Raw genomic sequence first — 17,526 nt, 5'->3', positions numbered from 1 at the left:
AATGGACAAATGTCAACATATCCCACTACTGCTGGGACACCGTCCCACTTGCGAAAAATACGAAAATAACTACTCGGATCTTGAATCTGAGGCCGTGGGCTCGCAGTAGGATTGGAAACTGCGATACACGCGAGCGAAAGCGAGCGCTCCAGCTCTGAGGCTACAAGGGAGCTTCACTTTTTCTGTATTCATTTCCTTGAGGAGTATCGTACCCACTTTGTTTGGCAAGTGCTCTTGTACAGCCTTCCGACAAACTTGTGTGTTTCATTTTGTTACTCTTACTGCACAGTTGTAAACAATCAGAGCTCTAAGACGTTTCTTTCTACTTCTCATGTCGTTTTATTTTCCATATGTATGGTGTTCCAGCTGTAGTGTTACAGGTGCCAAATTGGTTATTTTCGTCTGTGTCTTGGCATGTGCACTGTGTGTAAGATACGAATTTCTGGAGCTATTTTCCTATATTTCGAGTACGTCATATGTCCCAGAAGACGTGGAACATGATACAAGTTTGTTTTTCTTTTCACGCTCTATCACAATTTGAACCATGGATTAAGATATTTTTTCATATGTGTCGATTGTGGGACAATGTCCCAAAAAGAGGGACATTGATACAATCGTGTTCTAGTTACGTTCTACCAAAAAGTGCACCAGATGTAATAGCAGAATGTACAACGTTATTTTCCTAGTTTCCTATGTTCCACGTGAGACGGTGTCCCAGCAGTAGTGCGACATGTTGACATTTGTCTATTAGCTACATGTTGATATCAACACACACATTGACCACATTTCAATATCGATCATGCGATCCTACTAGTGATATTCCTTTAGTTTACCCAGTTTCTTTGTGTCCCCCCTTGCACAATTTCAACTTGGCCTCAGTTGTTGCATCCTTATTGGTATGCAACAGTGCACATCATATTGCATCGGATTGATGGAATATTATTGGTGAGTTGGAAATGGCTTTCATGTTCTTGACGCTAATACTTACATTTCTGACACTTTGAACTCACGGTTACAGAGTACGAGTGCATTTCTGGGCATTTTTCGTTAAGTGCTTCTACACATGTGTATCACCCTGCTTCATCTGTGCTCTACCGACACTCCAGATATCTTTGTAGAACATTTGAGTACAAATTCGCTACACTTAATACTCAGAACGTCACTATTGGCCAGCATCCGTACCTGGCGATTATGCAACCACACACAATGGGAATGAAGGTGTCCGCCATTTTGTATTTATTATCGACTTAATACTAACGAATTATTGTTACCTGGTAGAAACCCTATCAATTCATATACATTCAGACCAATTTTCATTTGTCAGATTATCCGGGACTCCCTACGTTCCTTTGGGGAATCTCTTGCGAGTGCATGGTAGGATTGTGAAACATGCAAAATTCAATACAGCAGGTATGACATCTTCAGTGAATTTTTTACCCGTCCTCTTTACATTGGATAGTTCCCGAACTATTGGCGTCCGAAAGTCATTTCCCCACGCTTTCGGCACCTTGTAGATCCGAAATTATGTCCGATAGCCGAAAGTTCAAGAGAACTTTTTTTCTGTCTCAGTGGCAGGAGTCACATCCCAAGAGTTGTAACACTTATTTTGCAACACCCGATATATATTGTAAAACTTCTCGGGTAGGGCAATAAATGTACTCGGGATTTGGACTTTTCCCTTCACCCTTTTATTATAAAAGTTTATGTATACAAATTATAATAAGAAATTCCACTAATATTTAGGTAAGATTAGATAGGAGCCCGGTGACCAAGCGTCGTGGGCTTTGAGGTGAGGTACTCTCGGTGACCGTGCGTCGTGAGAGGGGTGTAGATTAGGTATCTCTCTCTCGGTGACCGTGCGTCGTGAGAAAGAGGAAAGGAACCCGTTGACCGAGTGTCGTGGGTATAAGGATGGGTACGTCTCGGTGACCGAGCGTCGTAAGAGGGGTTTTAGGTGTTGCGATCAATCCGGGAAGATTGATGTTGGTCGAGGTGTGCAGGTCCTTTTTATTCTGTCTTGTCGGCTTCCATCGTTGATTCTCGTCCTTCCGACTGTTGGCGATGGTGATCGACTCCTCTTCGGGACCGTCATCTGTTTGTTTTTATTTATTACTAACACATGTAGTTCACACGTAGTTATTGCCTGGTACGGCAACGTGGGGCTCCTTACAATATATATATATATATATATGTATGTATGTATGTATAAACCGACAATGTTTGAGAGGTGATTCCTGACACCAAGATAAAACAAAAAGTATAGACCATTCTGGGTGCACAAATGCTTCCTTTCCGAGTTACAGGCTGCCGAAAATACATAAAAAAAAAAAAAAAAAAAAAAAAAAAAAAAACTTTAAAGGCCCATGACTCCGATACTATGGGACCTATCGTAGTTAGTCAAGACTTCACTTAGGAACTAGTATGTGCCTTATTCAAATATCCATGTTTAAATATCCAATTAGAATTCTCTGGTACTTCCGCAACATTTTTTATAGAGGTAGTTGGTGAGTACTTCAAATTATATGCCCGTAGCCAAACTCCCTCTACAAAAATTGTTGTGTGAGTACCGCACGATTCTGAAACATGCATTTTTGGATAGCACATATATTAATTCCAAAGTGACGTCTTAACCCGACCACAGTAGGTCCCATAATTTTGGAGCTATGGACATTTAAAGTTCATTTTCTCGTGTATGCGGCAACCTGTAACTCCGAAAGGAAGCATTTGTGCACCCAGGTTGGTCTATACTTTTTGTCTTATCTTGGTGTCAGGAATCACCTAAGAAAACAATGTTTAGATCTAAATATTGGGATGCTGCAACTAATATCTATAATTTGTGACAAGACAGGATAGATCTACTAAAAATTTTCACACGTTGGTCTAAATCCATGACAGTCCCGCTCTTTGGAGTGAAGCTTCAATGTTCAATCTTGAAGAGAAGTACGAATTCTCTTTAAATTCCCTTGTAACAGTATTGACAGCGGAAGAACGTTATCCTATATTTAAGTCTTTTGCTTCGAATTTAATTATTTTACACTATTATATCTAGAATCAATATTAACAGACCAAAACCATATCCACGAAGAAATTAACTGTCGACTGAAAGCAGGCAATTTGTATTATTATTCAGTTCAAAATCTTTTATCTTCGCGAATCTTGTATAGGGTAAATTTGAAGCTTATAAAATATATAAAATCATAATCATGCCTGTTGTGTTGTATGGTTGCGAAACATGGCAGCTTACTTTGAGAAAAGAACGCAGACTGAAAATTCTGAAAATAAAATACTGAGGTAAATATTCGGACCCAAGAGGAATGGGACATGAAAAATACTGTCTAAAACAACAGAATTAGGACAAGCAGCGAGAATATTCATACTGCATATGAAATAATATTTCACCTACATAGAATGTAGGATGAAAAGAGAACTTACTAGTCTGGTTGTGTTATTTTGAAGCTCATTCCATGAGCAGTTTTAATCAAAGATGACACAAAGAACAGAACATTCTTCTTGTTCCGGGATGGCGTTATGACAACCCAATTATTCAAACCGGAGCGAGACAGCATTGGGTTACCTGTAAAAATTTTAAGTATGTCAATATTATTTACATTATCACATTGATAAAAGCACAGAATACATAATTTATAAAGGTAACCAAGAAAGATCTGTCGCTTTTTCACCCACCACCTTCGAACATCGATATGTCATCTAAGACGTAGATGGAAGATCAAAAATAGTCCCCATCAGCATAGATGACCTTCTGCCAACGTTCTGGAAGGCGATGGATTCCATCATGGTAGAACTTGGTGGGCCGTGAAGCAAAGAAGGTATCAAGTGCATTTTGCACCTCTACTAGGGATGTAAACTGGCGTCCTCTAAGGTGATTGTCCAAGGAATGGAACAGGTGATAATCGGATGGTGCAATGTCCGGGGAGTACGGCGGACACAATAGCGTTTAACATCCAAGGCGTAGAATGGTGTCCCGGCTCATCCTAGTCACGTGGGGCTTAGCACTGTCCTTTAACAGGAGGGCCCCTTGGGGATTCAGAAGTGCTGGCTCCAGAGTTTTGAGTTTTTCTTCAACATGGCTCAACTGCTGACAGTACACAGTTGGATTGATGCTCTGACCAGCTGGTAGCAGTTCCCGATGCACGATGCCGCGAGTAGTCCACCAAACACACAGGAGGACCTTCTTCTGGTGCAGTGTTGGTTTTGGCTGTTTTGGAACCGGTTCATGGGATGCTAACCAATGATGACGGTGCCGTGAAGCTTCGTACAAGACGCACTTCTCATCACATGTCAACACCCTGTCAAGAAAATGTTTTCTTCCTTAGATGAGACAGCAAAGAAACACAAGTGTCTGCTCGCGTTCCCTTCTGGCCCGAAGTCAAATCATGTGGGACACATCGACCCAACTTGTAGTGCTCCTCAAGTTGATGGAGGTGTTGTCAAATGGTTTCTCCATTCACACTGAATTGTAGTCCCAGTTTCTCATATGTCTGGCCACTGTTCGCCTCAATTTCTGCCTGAAGATCTTCATTTTACATGTGTTGGTCGTCGGGCACGTGGTGCGTCCTCGAGTGTTTCGTCACCGTCCTTAAACTTGTTAATCCACCGCTGCACGGTCCGCGTAGTTACGACTCTCTCACCAAAGACCTGGCATATCTTCCGCCCCATTGCAGCAGCGTTTGACCCCAGTTTGAATTCGTTCATCATAGACGCCCTTATGACGCTCTGTGGAGGTCCCATGTTCACTCTGTCCTTACGCAAGTTCACAATGTAACTCAACTGCCACAACCAGGTAGTATATTGGATATACCCAGACCAACAACTGACTTTCGCTTTATCTCTATTCGCATTCAACTCACGGTGTGAGGGCCAATTGAACACAGACTTCCACAAAATGTGACAGAACTTCCTTGGTTACCTTTATACTGTTGTTATGGAATATTTTAATTTGTGAATGTACACTTTAAAACAGCCGTCACAGCGTAAAAGATAAGATATCTACCTAATTACCAAATGGCTCTGATCTGGTGGGATTTATTTGAAGTTTTATTTTCGTTTAATTCCTGTCCTTCTCTTTGTGTAAAATGGATAAATGGGGAACAAAGGCAGCTGGAGTGTGGTACTGTAGCCTCACCTGCACATTGTACGAGGGCCTCATTGGCTTGTCCCGTACGGAAGGTGTACCTTTACAGTACAAAATAGTAGGAAAGATATTCAGTCTCCAATGTTCTATGCAGGTGAAAAAGTGACTGACTGGACCTGGATTCGAACTCAGACCCTCCGGCATACCGTGCCGATGCGTTAATCACTACGCCACCCAGTCCGCTTCCCAGAACAGCCAATCACTCTCTCACTCTAGTGGTCGGTGCTCTCATCTCAGACCACGAGGGTTGTACCATAGACCCCTGCTGTGATTGGATTATCGTGTGTTCATATACCGAGCACTTTTATGACGGTTGTAATTTCATATATACTAATGAAAGGAGAAAGCAACCGATTTTTTATTTTACACACCAAATCCTCTATAGATGCGAATTCTAACACAGAGTGAAAAAGTGATTGACTGGACCGCGACTCGAACCTGGAACCTCCGGCATAACATGCTGATGTGTTAACCACTACGCCACCCTATAGAGGATTCATCATCATCATAGGTATTCTGCCTTTATTGGCAGGTCACTTGCCGCAGCTGAGAAGCTTCCATGCTCCACGGTCCTCCGCTAACCTCTTCGTGTTTACGTATGATCTTTCTGTTTTTATATCATCCATTAATTGTAGTCTCCTTCGCCCCCTCCCTCTCTTTAACGCCACCATACCCTCTAGGACGTCCCTTATGATACAATCTCTTCTTTGGCAATGTCCCAACCAGTTTCTCTTCCTCTTCCTAATAATATCTAAAAGTGTTCTTTTCTCACCCACCATTTCTAACACACTCTCATTCGTTTTCCGCTCGAGCTCCTCCGTGTTTAAGCGGTTAGCGTACGCGCCTTTGGCGTGGGAGACCCGGGTTCGATTCCCGGCGGGAGCTCATGTGGTTCGGATTCCACGTTAATCAGTAGGTCCCCGTCTCATATAGCTTCGTTGCTGAACGGGACGTTAAACCCAAAATCAACTCAACTCAACTCGTTTTCCGCTCGACCCAACTAATTCTTTCCATTCTTCTCCACACCCACATTTCGAAAGCTTCCAGTCGATTTTCATCACCTTTACGTAATGGCCACCTTTCCGCCCCATACAGTACAACACTCCACACGAAGCATTTTATGAGTCTTTTTCTCAACTCTTTATTCAAGGTCCCACAAAACAGACTTTTCTTCCTCCTAAAGGCTTCTTTCGCTATTCCTATCCTTGCTTTTATTTCACGTTCACACTTCATGTTATTACTAAGAATACTACCCAGACATCGAAAACTATTCACTTGTTCTATTTTCTCCCCTCCTACTTTATATTTGACACACACCCCTTCGTTCCAATCACCATGGCTTTTGTCTTTCTAACATTTATTTTCATCCCATATTCTTCAAAGCCCTTTCTCATTTTTTCTAACATTGAAAGAAAACGAAAAAAAAATAAAAAAAAACAAAACGAAGAAAAAATAATAACGTGCAATGTACTGGAGAGGAGTCGCTAAAATTAATTCTCTTTAACGAGGACGATTACGAAACATCACCTACTGATTGAAATCCGGATTATTTTCCAATAAAGTAAATTCCAATAAACTTTCTTGTTATTGTTGATTATTCCATATCGGACTCCCGAAGAAAACTCATCTAAACAACTTATTGACCGTGCCAATAGCGACTACTCTCAATCATGACTCCGTTTTCTTTCATTTAGAAATAGAAAAGAAAGAGAAGAAAGTAGAAGGGTAAAAGAAGGAGGTAGAAAAAGAAGAAAGAAAAGAAATAGGGTATTTTAATAAGAAACAGATTACTGGATAATTCCGGAAATATAGTAAAAAAAAATCGAGAAAGTCCTTGAAAGATGAATCATTCTAAATGTTATTAACGACTAATCAATTTTGGAATGCTTCGGAATAGACACATGTTCCCTCATACCACCCAGACCTAGCTCCAGGCACCACGACCGTGGGATTGCCCAGACCTAGACCTGGAAACGAGAAAGGTGAAATCATTCTTTGTACTGTTATTCCAACCGGTGATTGATAACCATCCAGCATCTGAACTCTGTTCTCTAGGATCGACCACACATATGAATTAGCCAAGAAAGAAAAAAAAAATCAGACTTATAAACTCAATATAAATGTATGTATCGTATCAATAAGAATTTCAACTTCCTGGAAGAAAGATGTCGTATTTAGGCTCATCCTGCTATTTTTGTTTCACTCCTAGAGCCGATTTAAACCGTTAGTGACGGTCCTTCATGACCTAGGTTATTTACCTTAACACATATGTCAAAACATGACACATATATTACAGATGTTAATATGACAAATGATATCACACAAATTACTTAAATTAAATCTATCAGGCATTCACACGCTCACTCACTCAGGACAGTGTATATATGTTTAAAGGAAACCAACTAACTACAAAGATACAAATAGTTTATTACATTCATAGTGGAAAAAAGAAAAAAAAAATAATTACAACGAAAATCTTAAAAGCACAAGTTCTTGGTTATATATTAATAGAGTACATAGTGTTCTATTTTAGTAATTTTTTATATGTCCAATCATCTTGACAAATAGAAAGAGGAAAAAAATTATTTACATGTATCATATCTTAGGCATGCTAAAACAAATTATGATTTGCGACATACGCAAAAAGACACTTATTTCACTTGAAAAAAAAATTTTGAAAAAGAGGAAAGAAAAGAAAAAAAAAAGAACTTTTTGGTGTATCAGAACTTATATGAGTCTCTACCTCACATTGAGGAATAAAATGTTAATAATTTTGAGCGTTCAAATCACAAATCATGCACTACTCGTAGCGTCCAAAACATTTCGCTCCATTTAAATTAGTTTGTATATATATATATATCTATATATATATATATATATCTATTGGTTTACAAAAAACATTCATCGACTATATTTAGTTTGCAACTCCTAGCAGTTTATATCTGCACTCGCACACTGCGATGTTTATACCCATCTAGGGATTTCGAAAAAATCACTTTCACTAGAGGATGTTTCTCCTCTTAGACGATCCATTTCCAAACTTATTATTTGCTTAGTTTTAAGTTATTTATTTAACACAGGGACACGTCATGAGACCTTTCTTCAAGATCACTTTCGTATAGATGTGTATATAATTCGGATTTTTAAAAACAATCTCCCGCAGGTGTACGGAGTATAAAGGTTCAAATTGAGGATAATATATATAAAAGAGAACGTACAATTTTTTGTCCGCTCATCACGCTAATACGGCTGAACCAATTTCTTTCATTTTTGGGGGGTTATTAGGATTTGGACCCTAGATGGTTTTTATCATATCACTTTAATTTTTAATTACCAGTGTCTTGAGATAATTGACCATTCAGGTGTCCATAACGTACAAATTCTTTGTTATTAGTTCATCATAGGTAAAAATAAACGTATTTATATGCAACCCGCATGACCGTGTCACTCGGCGGGTTAACATAAATGACAGGCGATATACAGCGGAAAATAGCTTGAATCTTCTGTTTAAAATTTTTTAATTGATTTGCTTATTTTTACAGACACTTTTACAATATGCCAGCACCGGGATGACCGCAGCGAAGCGGGGCGGGTTAACATAAATGACAGGCGATATAATGTTAAGATTTACTGCAATCTTCTATGGTTTTTATCATATCACTTGAAAGCGAAAAAGTAAAAATTATCTAAGTAACAAAGTTTATTGCGTTCCGGGGTGACCGCAGCGAAGCGGGGTGAACGCTGCTAGTTGAGGATAAAAAAAAACTGGTCAAGTCACAGGATACATATGAAGGTGAGAAGGATTCAAGGTGCACTTTCCACAATGGTTTTAGGTTGGTAGTTCAGGGATAATATGCGTTATGATGTGAGTTACTTTTAGACCTGCCGTTACTTTCCAATACATGCCATTACATAATTACATAAGGTACCATTTACATTTATTCAAAAGAAAAGGAAAATTACTTAAGTGCACGGCGGTATTCTTAACAAAATCTACATTCTTACATTCGTCGGAGAACTTACTGGTAAACTATAGCAACCAACACACGTTTAGGGGGACAGACACGAGCGCTCTTACATATATTCATAATACATTTAATATCATACTTTTACTTTAAAATCATATTCACATACTACTTACATATACATTTCGACGTATTCATTTCTCTCTATATATATATTTATTATAAATGCGCACACATTTAAATTAATCACCCCAACAATAATTTTTTAAAAGGTTGCAAACATTGTCCAAGAAAACAAATGACTTCCGACATTACATATGAAAAAGAAAATCGATTTTTTACCTGATACCGCGCGTCTATAAATTTTAACTTTTATATAATCAACTCGTGTTTAAATCATGAAGGAAAAAAAAAACTTTGGAAGGCAGGCACGTAACACAGAGCATTTCTAAAGATATAACTAGATAACCTAAAATACAATTTCTGGGCCCAGACTAACTACAAGGTAAACGAAAACCAACACAGAAAAGAAAGTGACCAATGGATTAAAAAAAAACTTAAGAGGAACGACGGTGAAAGAACGTAATCGAAGTGTCGTCAAATACTAAGTCTTTGTTCATTTCAGCGATAGGGCAAAACGAGATGGAGGACTCAATCACTATCTACTCTATCCATGAATCGTGTCTTGCAACGTCTCAGCTGGTAATTTCAGATCAGAGTTGTACGTTAAATAAATCGTAAGCAACAAGTTCAAAATCGGGGGGGGGGGGGGGGGGGGGAAGGTTGAAAAATTAAAAAAAAAATATATAAATCTCGAAGTAAGAAGGAAGAAAGAGACAAGAGAGAGAAAGCGGCGCCAACGAAAGGAGAAAGATTAAAGTACTACTCACTACACAGAAGAGTGATCGAATTTAAATATATAACAACTCATAGCCAAAAATATTCACATATGCCGGAAAAGGGTCGTTTACTTAAATACGTAAACTAGGAGGGAGTCCCTGCTGCCAAGGATGCAAGTTCTGTGTCCATCAGATCCCAATCCCACAAGAGTTTGTTTGTAAGATTGAAATCCGAGCCCCGTATCCGGCCCAGACCAGCAGGATAAAAGGAGAGGGGGAAGGGACCAGGTAACTGCGTCCCCAATTTTGAAATCTCTAAGTAAGGAAAAAAAACATTCGACCCCTCAGAAGAACTAAGGAGGTTCAAGGACAGTAAAGAAACTAGAGTAAAAGTAATAGCTAAGATATCCCTAACTAATGATTTGCCGAAAAAAAAATTAAATAAACTGAATTTTGGATCGGTGATTTCTATGGCCAAACCTCACCGATAGCTCCCCTTCGCAGAATGCGCTAAATTCTGAGGCATCGATTAATTTCCATCACTATCTAGTTTGGAAACTAAGAAAAGAAAACGAAAATATTCAAGGGGGGAGAGGTCGATGCCCGGGTACGGTATAATAAATTTCAATAATTAATTGTTTTGATTCTGTAACCCTGTCAGAGCTGTCGCCTCCATGAACATTGTAAGCTAGCCCGAGTAGGTAACGTGAAGGAAAAAAAAAATCTCACGGAGCAGGATATTCTATTTTAAAACTGACCAGAAAATATAATTCACTACAGCCCTGATGTATAACTACTACTGTCTTTTCACAATTTATTATTCAATATGTCTAGTCAGCGATTGTATGATGCTACCCATTCTATCAGATGGTATTACTATGGTTGATTATTATTATAACACATAAAACTACAAAGTATTACCATAGTCCGACTATATATCGCCCTCCTGTCCGCGTGATATCATGGTGCAGGGGTCAGAACCTGAGATGTTTGTAGTTACACGTATCTATATATCAACACACGGCGAAGTATTCACTGGGCTACTATATATTTAACTATATGGGTGTCCTATCTTCTATATTTATTTACTACAATATTCATATACTTTATATTCATATTCACATTAATATTCATATCATCATTCTTTTCATTTGCCACGACGCTATATTCTACAAACACCCTGTTTCCTCTATCTACGCCCAGCCTATATACACATTTCATCATAACACTTTAAAATCTATGGTCACTACAAACATTTCCCATTCCGATCACCGCACGACAACCTCACTCGAACTCAAGACTCCTTCACCACACACACAATACTATGTAATACCTGGTAGCTTTATTAAGAACGAAAAAAAAATCCTACGTATATTCACTGAAAATAGAATTATCTGCGATAATGTTTAATGTTTATAAAATTCTGCAGCAACAATGAACTTCTGCAGCCACGAAGAAAGAAATGAACATTTAATATAATTTCAAAGCGAAGAACTAGCATCATATCGCCCGACTTCTGTTAAAAAATGTACGTATTGTTTATTTATTTAAATATTTCGATTTCTAGACTAGGCAGAATGTTGAAATTTTCAGAATATATTAATTTTGGGTCACTTGACCTAACTGTACATTCATATGGGCTGTGAATTATACCTTCTAGGTTTTATTTCGGAAAGAAAGGTCAATTTCATGAAATCTAAATCACTAAGCACCTCGACAGAAGAATGGCGGTTAGTACTGACTTTTGACACTAGGGCTAGCGACGATATAATCAACCCTTGAACAACTGAATGTGACCTTGTACACGGAATTATTATACTATATTAAGTTCACTATTAAATATTGTGTATGAGTTCACTTAATGACGGAATAATAAAGAATTTATCGCATAGTAAATACTACACTGTCCATATTTAATTATCTCACACACTCTTTCATCACTTAACTACCACTACCACTGATACTACATTACAAATATACACATACTATTTAAACTACAAGACACATCATGCCAATACACACCAATCATCACTATCATTAATACATGTTATACTAATAAATATACACAGACAACATTCAGATTTTACCATTTTAAATCGGCTCTATGCAAGGTAACGAAAGGAAAGGGAAAGAAAGGAACAGGGCCAACTGGCCCTGTATTCACTGAATCACATTCTGTGTTAAGAAATTACGTATTGTTTAATCAATGCCCCGAGGGGACATATCAAAGTGTTGACTAACAATAGGACCCCTGCCCTGAAGGGGCAGGAACCCGGAAACAAACTAAATGTTCAACTCATCCCGCTGGAAGCCGTACTCCCAATTTGGGAGTCAGATAAGAGCCCTTACGATAAATTTACACGTGCATTGTGATTACTATACTAACTACAACAGAATTAAATGCCGCCATGTATGTTAAAAAAAAGAAATCACTCGCTACCTACATAAACAAATCTATAATGGACAGGTCTTGTAACCCTCAATTAGCAGGAAAATTGGAAGGTGAAAATATCAGGGGAGAACACTGATCTTCAGAACCGGTTTTAGGAAAAGAACAGCGGAAATCACACTACTTCTGAATCCTGTCCATAGCGATCGGTGGATGCAATCATGGCGTCCCTATATTGCACTTCCTATTTCTTCTTTTTAGTCCGGTTTTTACTATGAAAAGCTAGCAAATTTATGGCTCCTTAGCTTCCTGCTGGGTAGTTATTCAACTATTATATTATTTTACCTTTTACTGCAGCTTTTCTAGCTCCTTTCCGACTTTCTGAGCTAGAAGATCCTAGTCCGGCGTCTTCAGTGGAATTCTTGCAAGGAATGGAAATAATTGCGCCCTAATATCATAGCGTGGGTTTATCATCCAATCAAAACAAAGCATTTTTGGCGGTGGGGCTTTGAAACGAATAAAATTTGGTAAAATCTGGATTAAACTAGTTTTTAGAGGGACCTAGGTATCTAACAGAGAGGTGAAGGGTGGTCCTGAAAATTCTGTCGAATTTTAGATTGGTTATTTAATCTGAAAGTTCCGTCCAATAGTGGACCTATGTTTTCAAATAGCACTGACACCGTAAGAATTGTAATAATCCATTTACATATCCATATACAAGACTTATAACTAATTTAATATATAAATAAAGATATTGATTCCCAAAACTATAATCCGTAATGAATTTTTTACAGTTTTCCATGTTAATTTGAAATAGAATAACGAACAATATTACGAATTATATGAACAGCCAGAAATTTTTTGTTAAACGTCAGGTACAGTCGGTGCAAAAAATTTCGGGCACCCTCCTATTAAAAACATAATCTCATTAGACTGTAATGGCATATTACAGTTCCCCGGCGTCGTTAAAAAAAAATTTGTTTGAATAACAAAATTTTGTTGAATAGAATTAACATGTATTAATACTAATAAACTAACTACCCACTCATACTTTCATGCACTCAAATGAGACAGTGTAACATTCACTTTGGGTATTGAGATAGAAGTTCCCGTTTTTTGTCCTCGGTACAGTTGAAAAGTTTAAGATTTTGGAAATTGAGAGTTCCGATACTTTCACCTTTTAGATTGTGTAATACAGCGCAATTTTTCAATAATTTTTCTGCTCAAAATGTTCACAAAGGAACAGAACTGACAGGAGTTCCAGCTGAGATATTGAAAGAGACAACTCATATAACTATCCTTCCTCATTTCACCAGGTAGTTGCGGAATTAGTTTGTCGATTTGACAGCGGTCTCGCGACTATCAATCCCTCGAGTGGCTAGAATTCCATTTCCGCCATTAGTTGGTATTTGCGAAGGGGCAGAATTCTGAGATCTACCTGCACAGTTATTGTTAACATTGCCGTTTTGACCATTACCGTTTTCTCTTCTCCGGTACGCCCCATTAAAGTTCCTTCTATTATCGTCCCTATTCGGGTTCGATTCCCCCATTGTGCGGTCATAGGGGCGATAACCCCGGCGATTGTTAAACATCGGTCGGTTACGGAACAGACGTCGACCGTTATATTGATTGCTTTCTGAGCCACTCCCACTCGGATAGCGAGATCCAGCTTGGGTGTAACTCAGAAAGTCCGTTTGGCAACTAGCCGTTGCCTTGCTTTTCACGGGTTTCACAACTTTTGCTTGTCGGGCGAAATACCTCTTTGGTGGGCCTCCAGTTTCTTTCCCACACAGGGCAGCTAGGCGTGACGTAACTTCTCGCACCGTTTGGCACAAGTGAGAAGCAATAGCCCGCGACTCATCTGGTGGAAGAGCGTTCACTATGATGTCTACTAGTTCGGCTTGCGATGGATTTTCTGCGATCTGGTAGTACAGTTCGATGATCTTCCAAGCATAGTCCAAAAGGGACCCATACTTGGCTCGATCATATCTTAAAGATTGGAGGTTGCGTTTCTGAAGCCTCTCTATATGTTCGTTGCAGTATTCTTCCTTAAAAAGGATCAGAAAATCATCAAACGTATGAATTCTATATTTAATAGAAGCAAACCACGCGCCTGATGCTGCAATTAAAAGTTTTTCAACTATTTGTAAACGTTCTCTATCGGTCAGCCGATACATTTCTAAACACTGCTGCAATCTACGCAGAAAAACACGAGGCTGTCCATTGGTAATATTCCCGTCAAAAGTGGGAAAACGTTTGATGTCCCTCAGCGTAACCTTGGAACCCATACTAACATAAGCAGGGGAATAGTTACTGGGAATTAACATATTATCCTGCACAATTGGAGTTGTCACCGGATTTACCACCGACGACGTCGTAGCGGTGTTATAATTACCCATGTAAGTGAAAGGGATTCTGTTGGTCGTATTGAATATGTTGGGCTCCATCCCCGGACCAATCGCACCCGTGAACAACGACTCAGAATGGCACCCATCTCCTCTTCCCGGCAACACGCTATGTGATTGTATACCTCCATGTAAGGAGGGAGCACTCACGCTAGTGACCGTAGTCGTCACAACACTCGACTGATTCGGCACACTATTGGAATTGAACCACGACTTTGGTTCTGACCGATGCATGGGGTAGTGCGTCGCAATATCCCGTGCATCAACTGACGTTAAATTTTCTTTTCCTGCGCCACGGGTAGTTGTTATAGCGGGTAATATTTCTGAGGAATCGCTACCGGGGAAAGGATAGGTTACCTCTGATTTTTCGCGACTAGATTTCGTCATTTCTTTTTGAATATTTACTACTAGCAGCGTTCACCCCGCTTCGCTGCGGTCACCCCGGAACGCAATAAACTTTGTTACTTAGATAATTTTTACTTTTTCGCTTTCAAGTGATATGATAAAAACCATAGAAGATTGCAGTAAATCTTAACATTATATCGCCTGTCATTTATGTTAACCCGCCCCGCTTCGCTGCGGTCATCCCGGTGCTGGCATATTGTAAAAGTGTCTGTAAAAATAAGCAAATCAATTAAAAAATTTTAAACAGAAGATTCAAGCTATTTTCCGCTGTATATCGCCTGTCATTTATGTTAACCCGCCGAGTGACACGGTCATGCGGGTTGCATATAAATACGTTTATTTTTACCTATGATGAACTAATAACAAAGGATTTGTACGTTATGGACACTTGAATGGTCAATTATCTCAAGACACTGGTAATTAAAAATTAAAGTGATATGATAAAAACCATCTAGGGTCCAAATCCTAATAACCCCCCAAAAATGAAAGAAATTGGTTCAGCCGTATTAGCGTGATGAGCGGACAAAGAATTGTACGTTCTCTTTTATATATATAGATCTCGTTTTGAATTTTCGAAATTTTCTGGTCAGTTACTTCCCGTTTGGTTTCCAATGATAAGTCTGACAAGGTTGACTTTAAACTATCAATTTCGGCCTGCTGTGTTTCTAATTTATTGTTGATCTTATGCAATTTGGTATCTATTTGTTCAACTTCGGAATTTACATGATCAAATTTACCCTCAGTCTCCTGCTGAAGTTGCTTTAAAGATTGCTGAGCCTCGCATCTGACCAAATCAATTTCAGTAGACATTTGCTCTCTCAACGTAGTTATTGAGGAAGCAAAGTCCAAACATATGTTGTCGATTTTCTGGGTTAGTACCTCGAATCGAGATTCGGTTTCTCGTTTCGAGCTATCAAATTTTTCATTTATTTCGCGTCTCATTTCCCGGCTATTCTCATCTATTTTTTCATTTATTTCGAGTCTCATTTTCAGGCTATTTTCATTTATTTCACGTCTCATCTCCAAGCTATTATTATCTATTTTCTCATCTATTTTTTGTAGCATTTGTTGCAATGAAAGGAGGAGAGCGTCATTATTAGATGACACAGTCTTCCTTTGCTCTTCTTTGGTTTTATCACCAATCGAATCCCCATTTCTTTCATCATCATCGAGGTCAGATATCTCCACTGGAGATATTTGGCCTCGGTTCTTCGGGGTACTATACCCTCGCTCACCGTCCGAATCGGGATGTTCATTTTCTTTCTCAGAGGATAAACTCATGGGTTCACGCGACTGGTGAAGCTTCCCCTCACATTCTTTACAGTATTTAACTATCTCACCAGCCCGGACCTTTTCTGCATTTTCAGCAGTATCCTCTAAATTGGTACAACTGAAATGAATCCATTTCAGCCCACACTCGTGACACCTCACTAGCCTACGAGAGACGCGAGCTCTTTTCTCATTACTTTCTAATGTACATTGTGTACATGAGACTTCCGCGTTCTCGTGTGATACAACTTCTCTATTGGTTGCCATAGTTTCCATATAAAAAGACACAATATAAACACATGCAATTATATACTTATAGACTAACAATACTTATTATTCAGGTACTATTCATAAATTAAGGACTCCTATCTAATTCCCTCCTTGGGTCAACTTCCAGCATTTTCAAATTTTAGAATTCACTTTGACAAATTCCTTCATTTCCCCCTTTCTACAGAGAGAGACAAAGATAGCAGAACAGCCAATGACTATAATTATTTAATCTCACTGTAACTTTTTAATTATGCACCTTTTGTGGCCAAGTCAATATGTGCTCGATCCTAAACAGTGTTTAATAAATAATTTCAGATCCGTTACCAGGGAAAACAATTGTTTCCATGGTAACTGTCCGATGTCAACGGTCGCCAATTTGAAAGAAAACGAAAAAAAATAAAAAAAACAAAACGAAGAAAAAATAATAACGTGCAATGTACTGGAGAGGAGTCGCTAAAATTAATTCTCTTTAACGAGGACGATTACGAAACATCACCTATTGATTGAAATCCGGATTATTTTCCAATAAAGTAAATTCAAATAAACTTTCTTGTTATTGTTGATTATTCCATATCGGACTCCCGAAGAAAACTCATCTAAACAACTTATTGACCGTGCCAATAGCGACTACTCTCAATCATGACTCCGTTTTCTTTCATTTAGAAATAGAAAAGAAAGAGAAGAAAGTAGAAGGGTAAAAGAAGGAGGTAGAAAAAGAAGAAAGAAAAGAAATAGGGTATTTTAATAAGAAACAGATTACTGGATAATTCCGGAAATATAGTAAAAAAAATCGAGAAAGTCCTTGAAAGATGAATCATTCTAAATGTTATTA

General features: G+C 38.6%; 1 protein-coding gene across 5 annotated transcripts in view; it reads right to left on the bottom strand.

The window, feature by feature from the left end:
- Positions 1-17,526, bottom strand: part of LOC145674450 (piwi-like protein Siwi) — a 197,318-nt gene that overhangs the window by 53,709 nt on the left and 126,083 nt on the right. For all 5 annotated transcript variants that reach the window (XM_081744514.1, XM_081744518.1, XM_081744513.1 and 2 more), the window contains exon 11: positions 3,433-3,574. In XM_081744514.1, the coding sequence (XP_081600640.1) occupies positions 3,433-3,574 (142 nt within the window). The remainder of the gene's footprint in view (positions 1-3,432; positions 3,575-17,526) is intronic.

The sequence above is a fragment of the Thermobia domestica genome, chromosome 17 (assembly GCF_964235325.1).
Source record: "Thermobia domestica chromosome 17, izTheDome1.hap1.1, whole genome shotgun sequence".
In the NCBI taxonomy this organism is placed as follows: domain Eukaryota; kingdom Metazoa; phylum Arthropoda; class Insecta; order Zygentoma; family Lepismatidae; genus Thermobia; species Thermobia domestica.
This window is presented reverse-complemented; position numbering and strand designations above follow the sequence as displayed.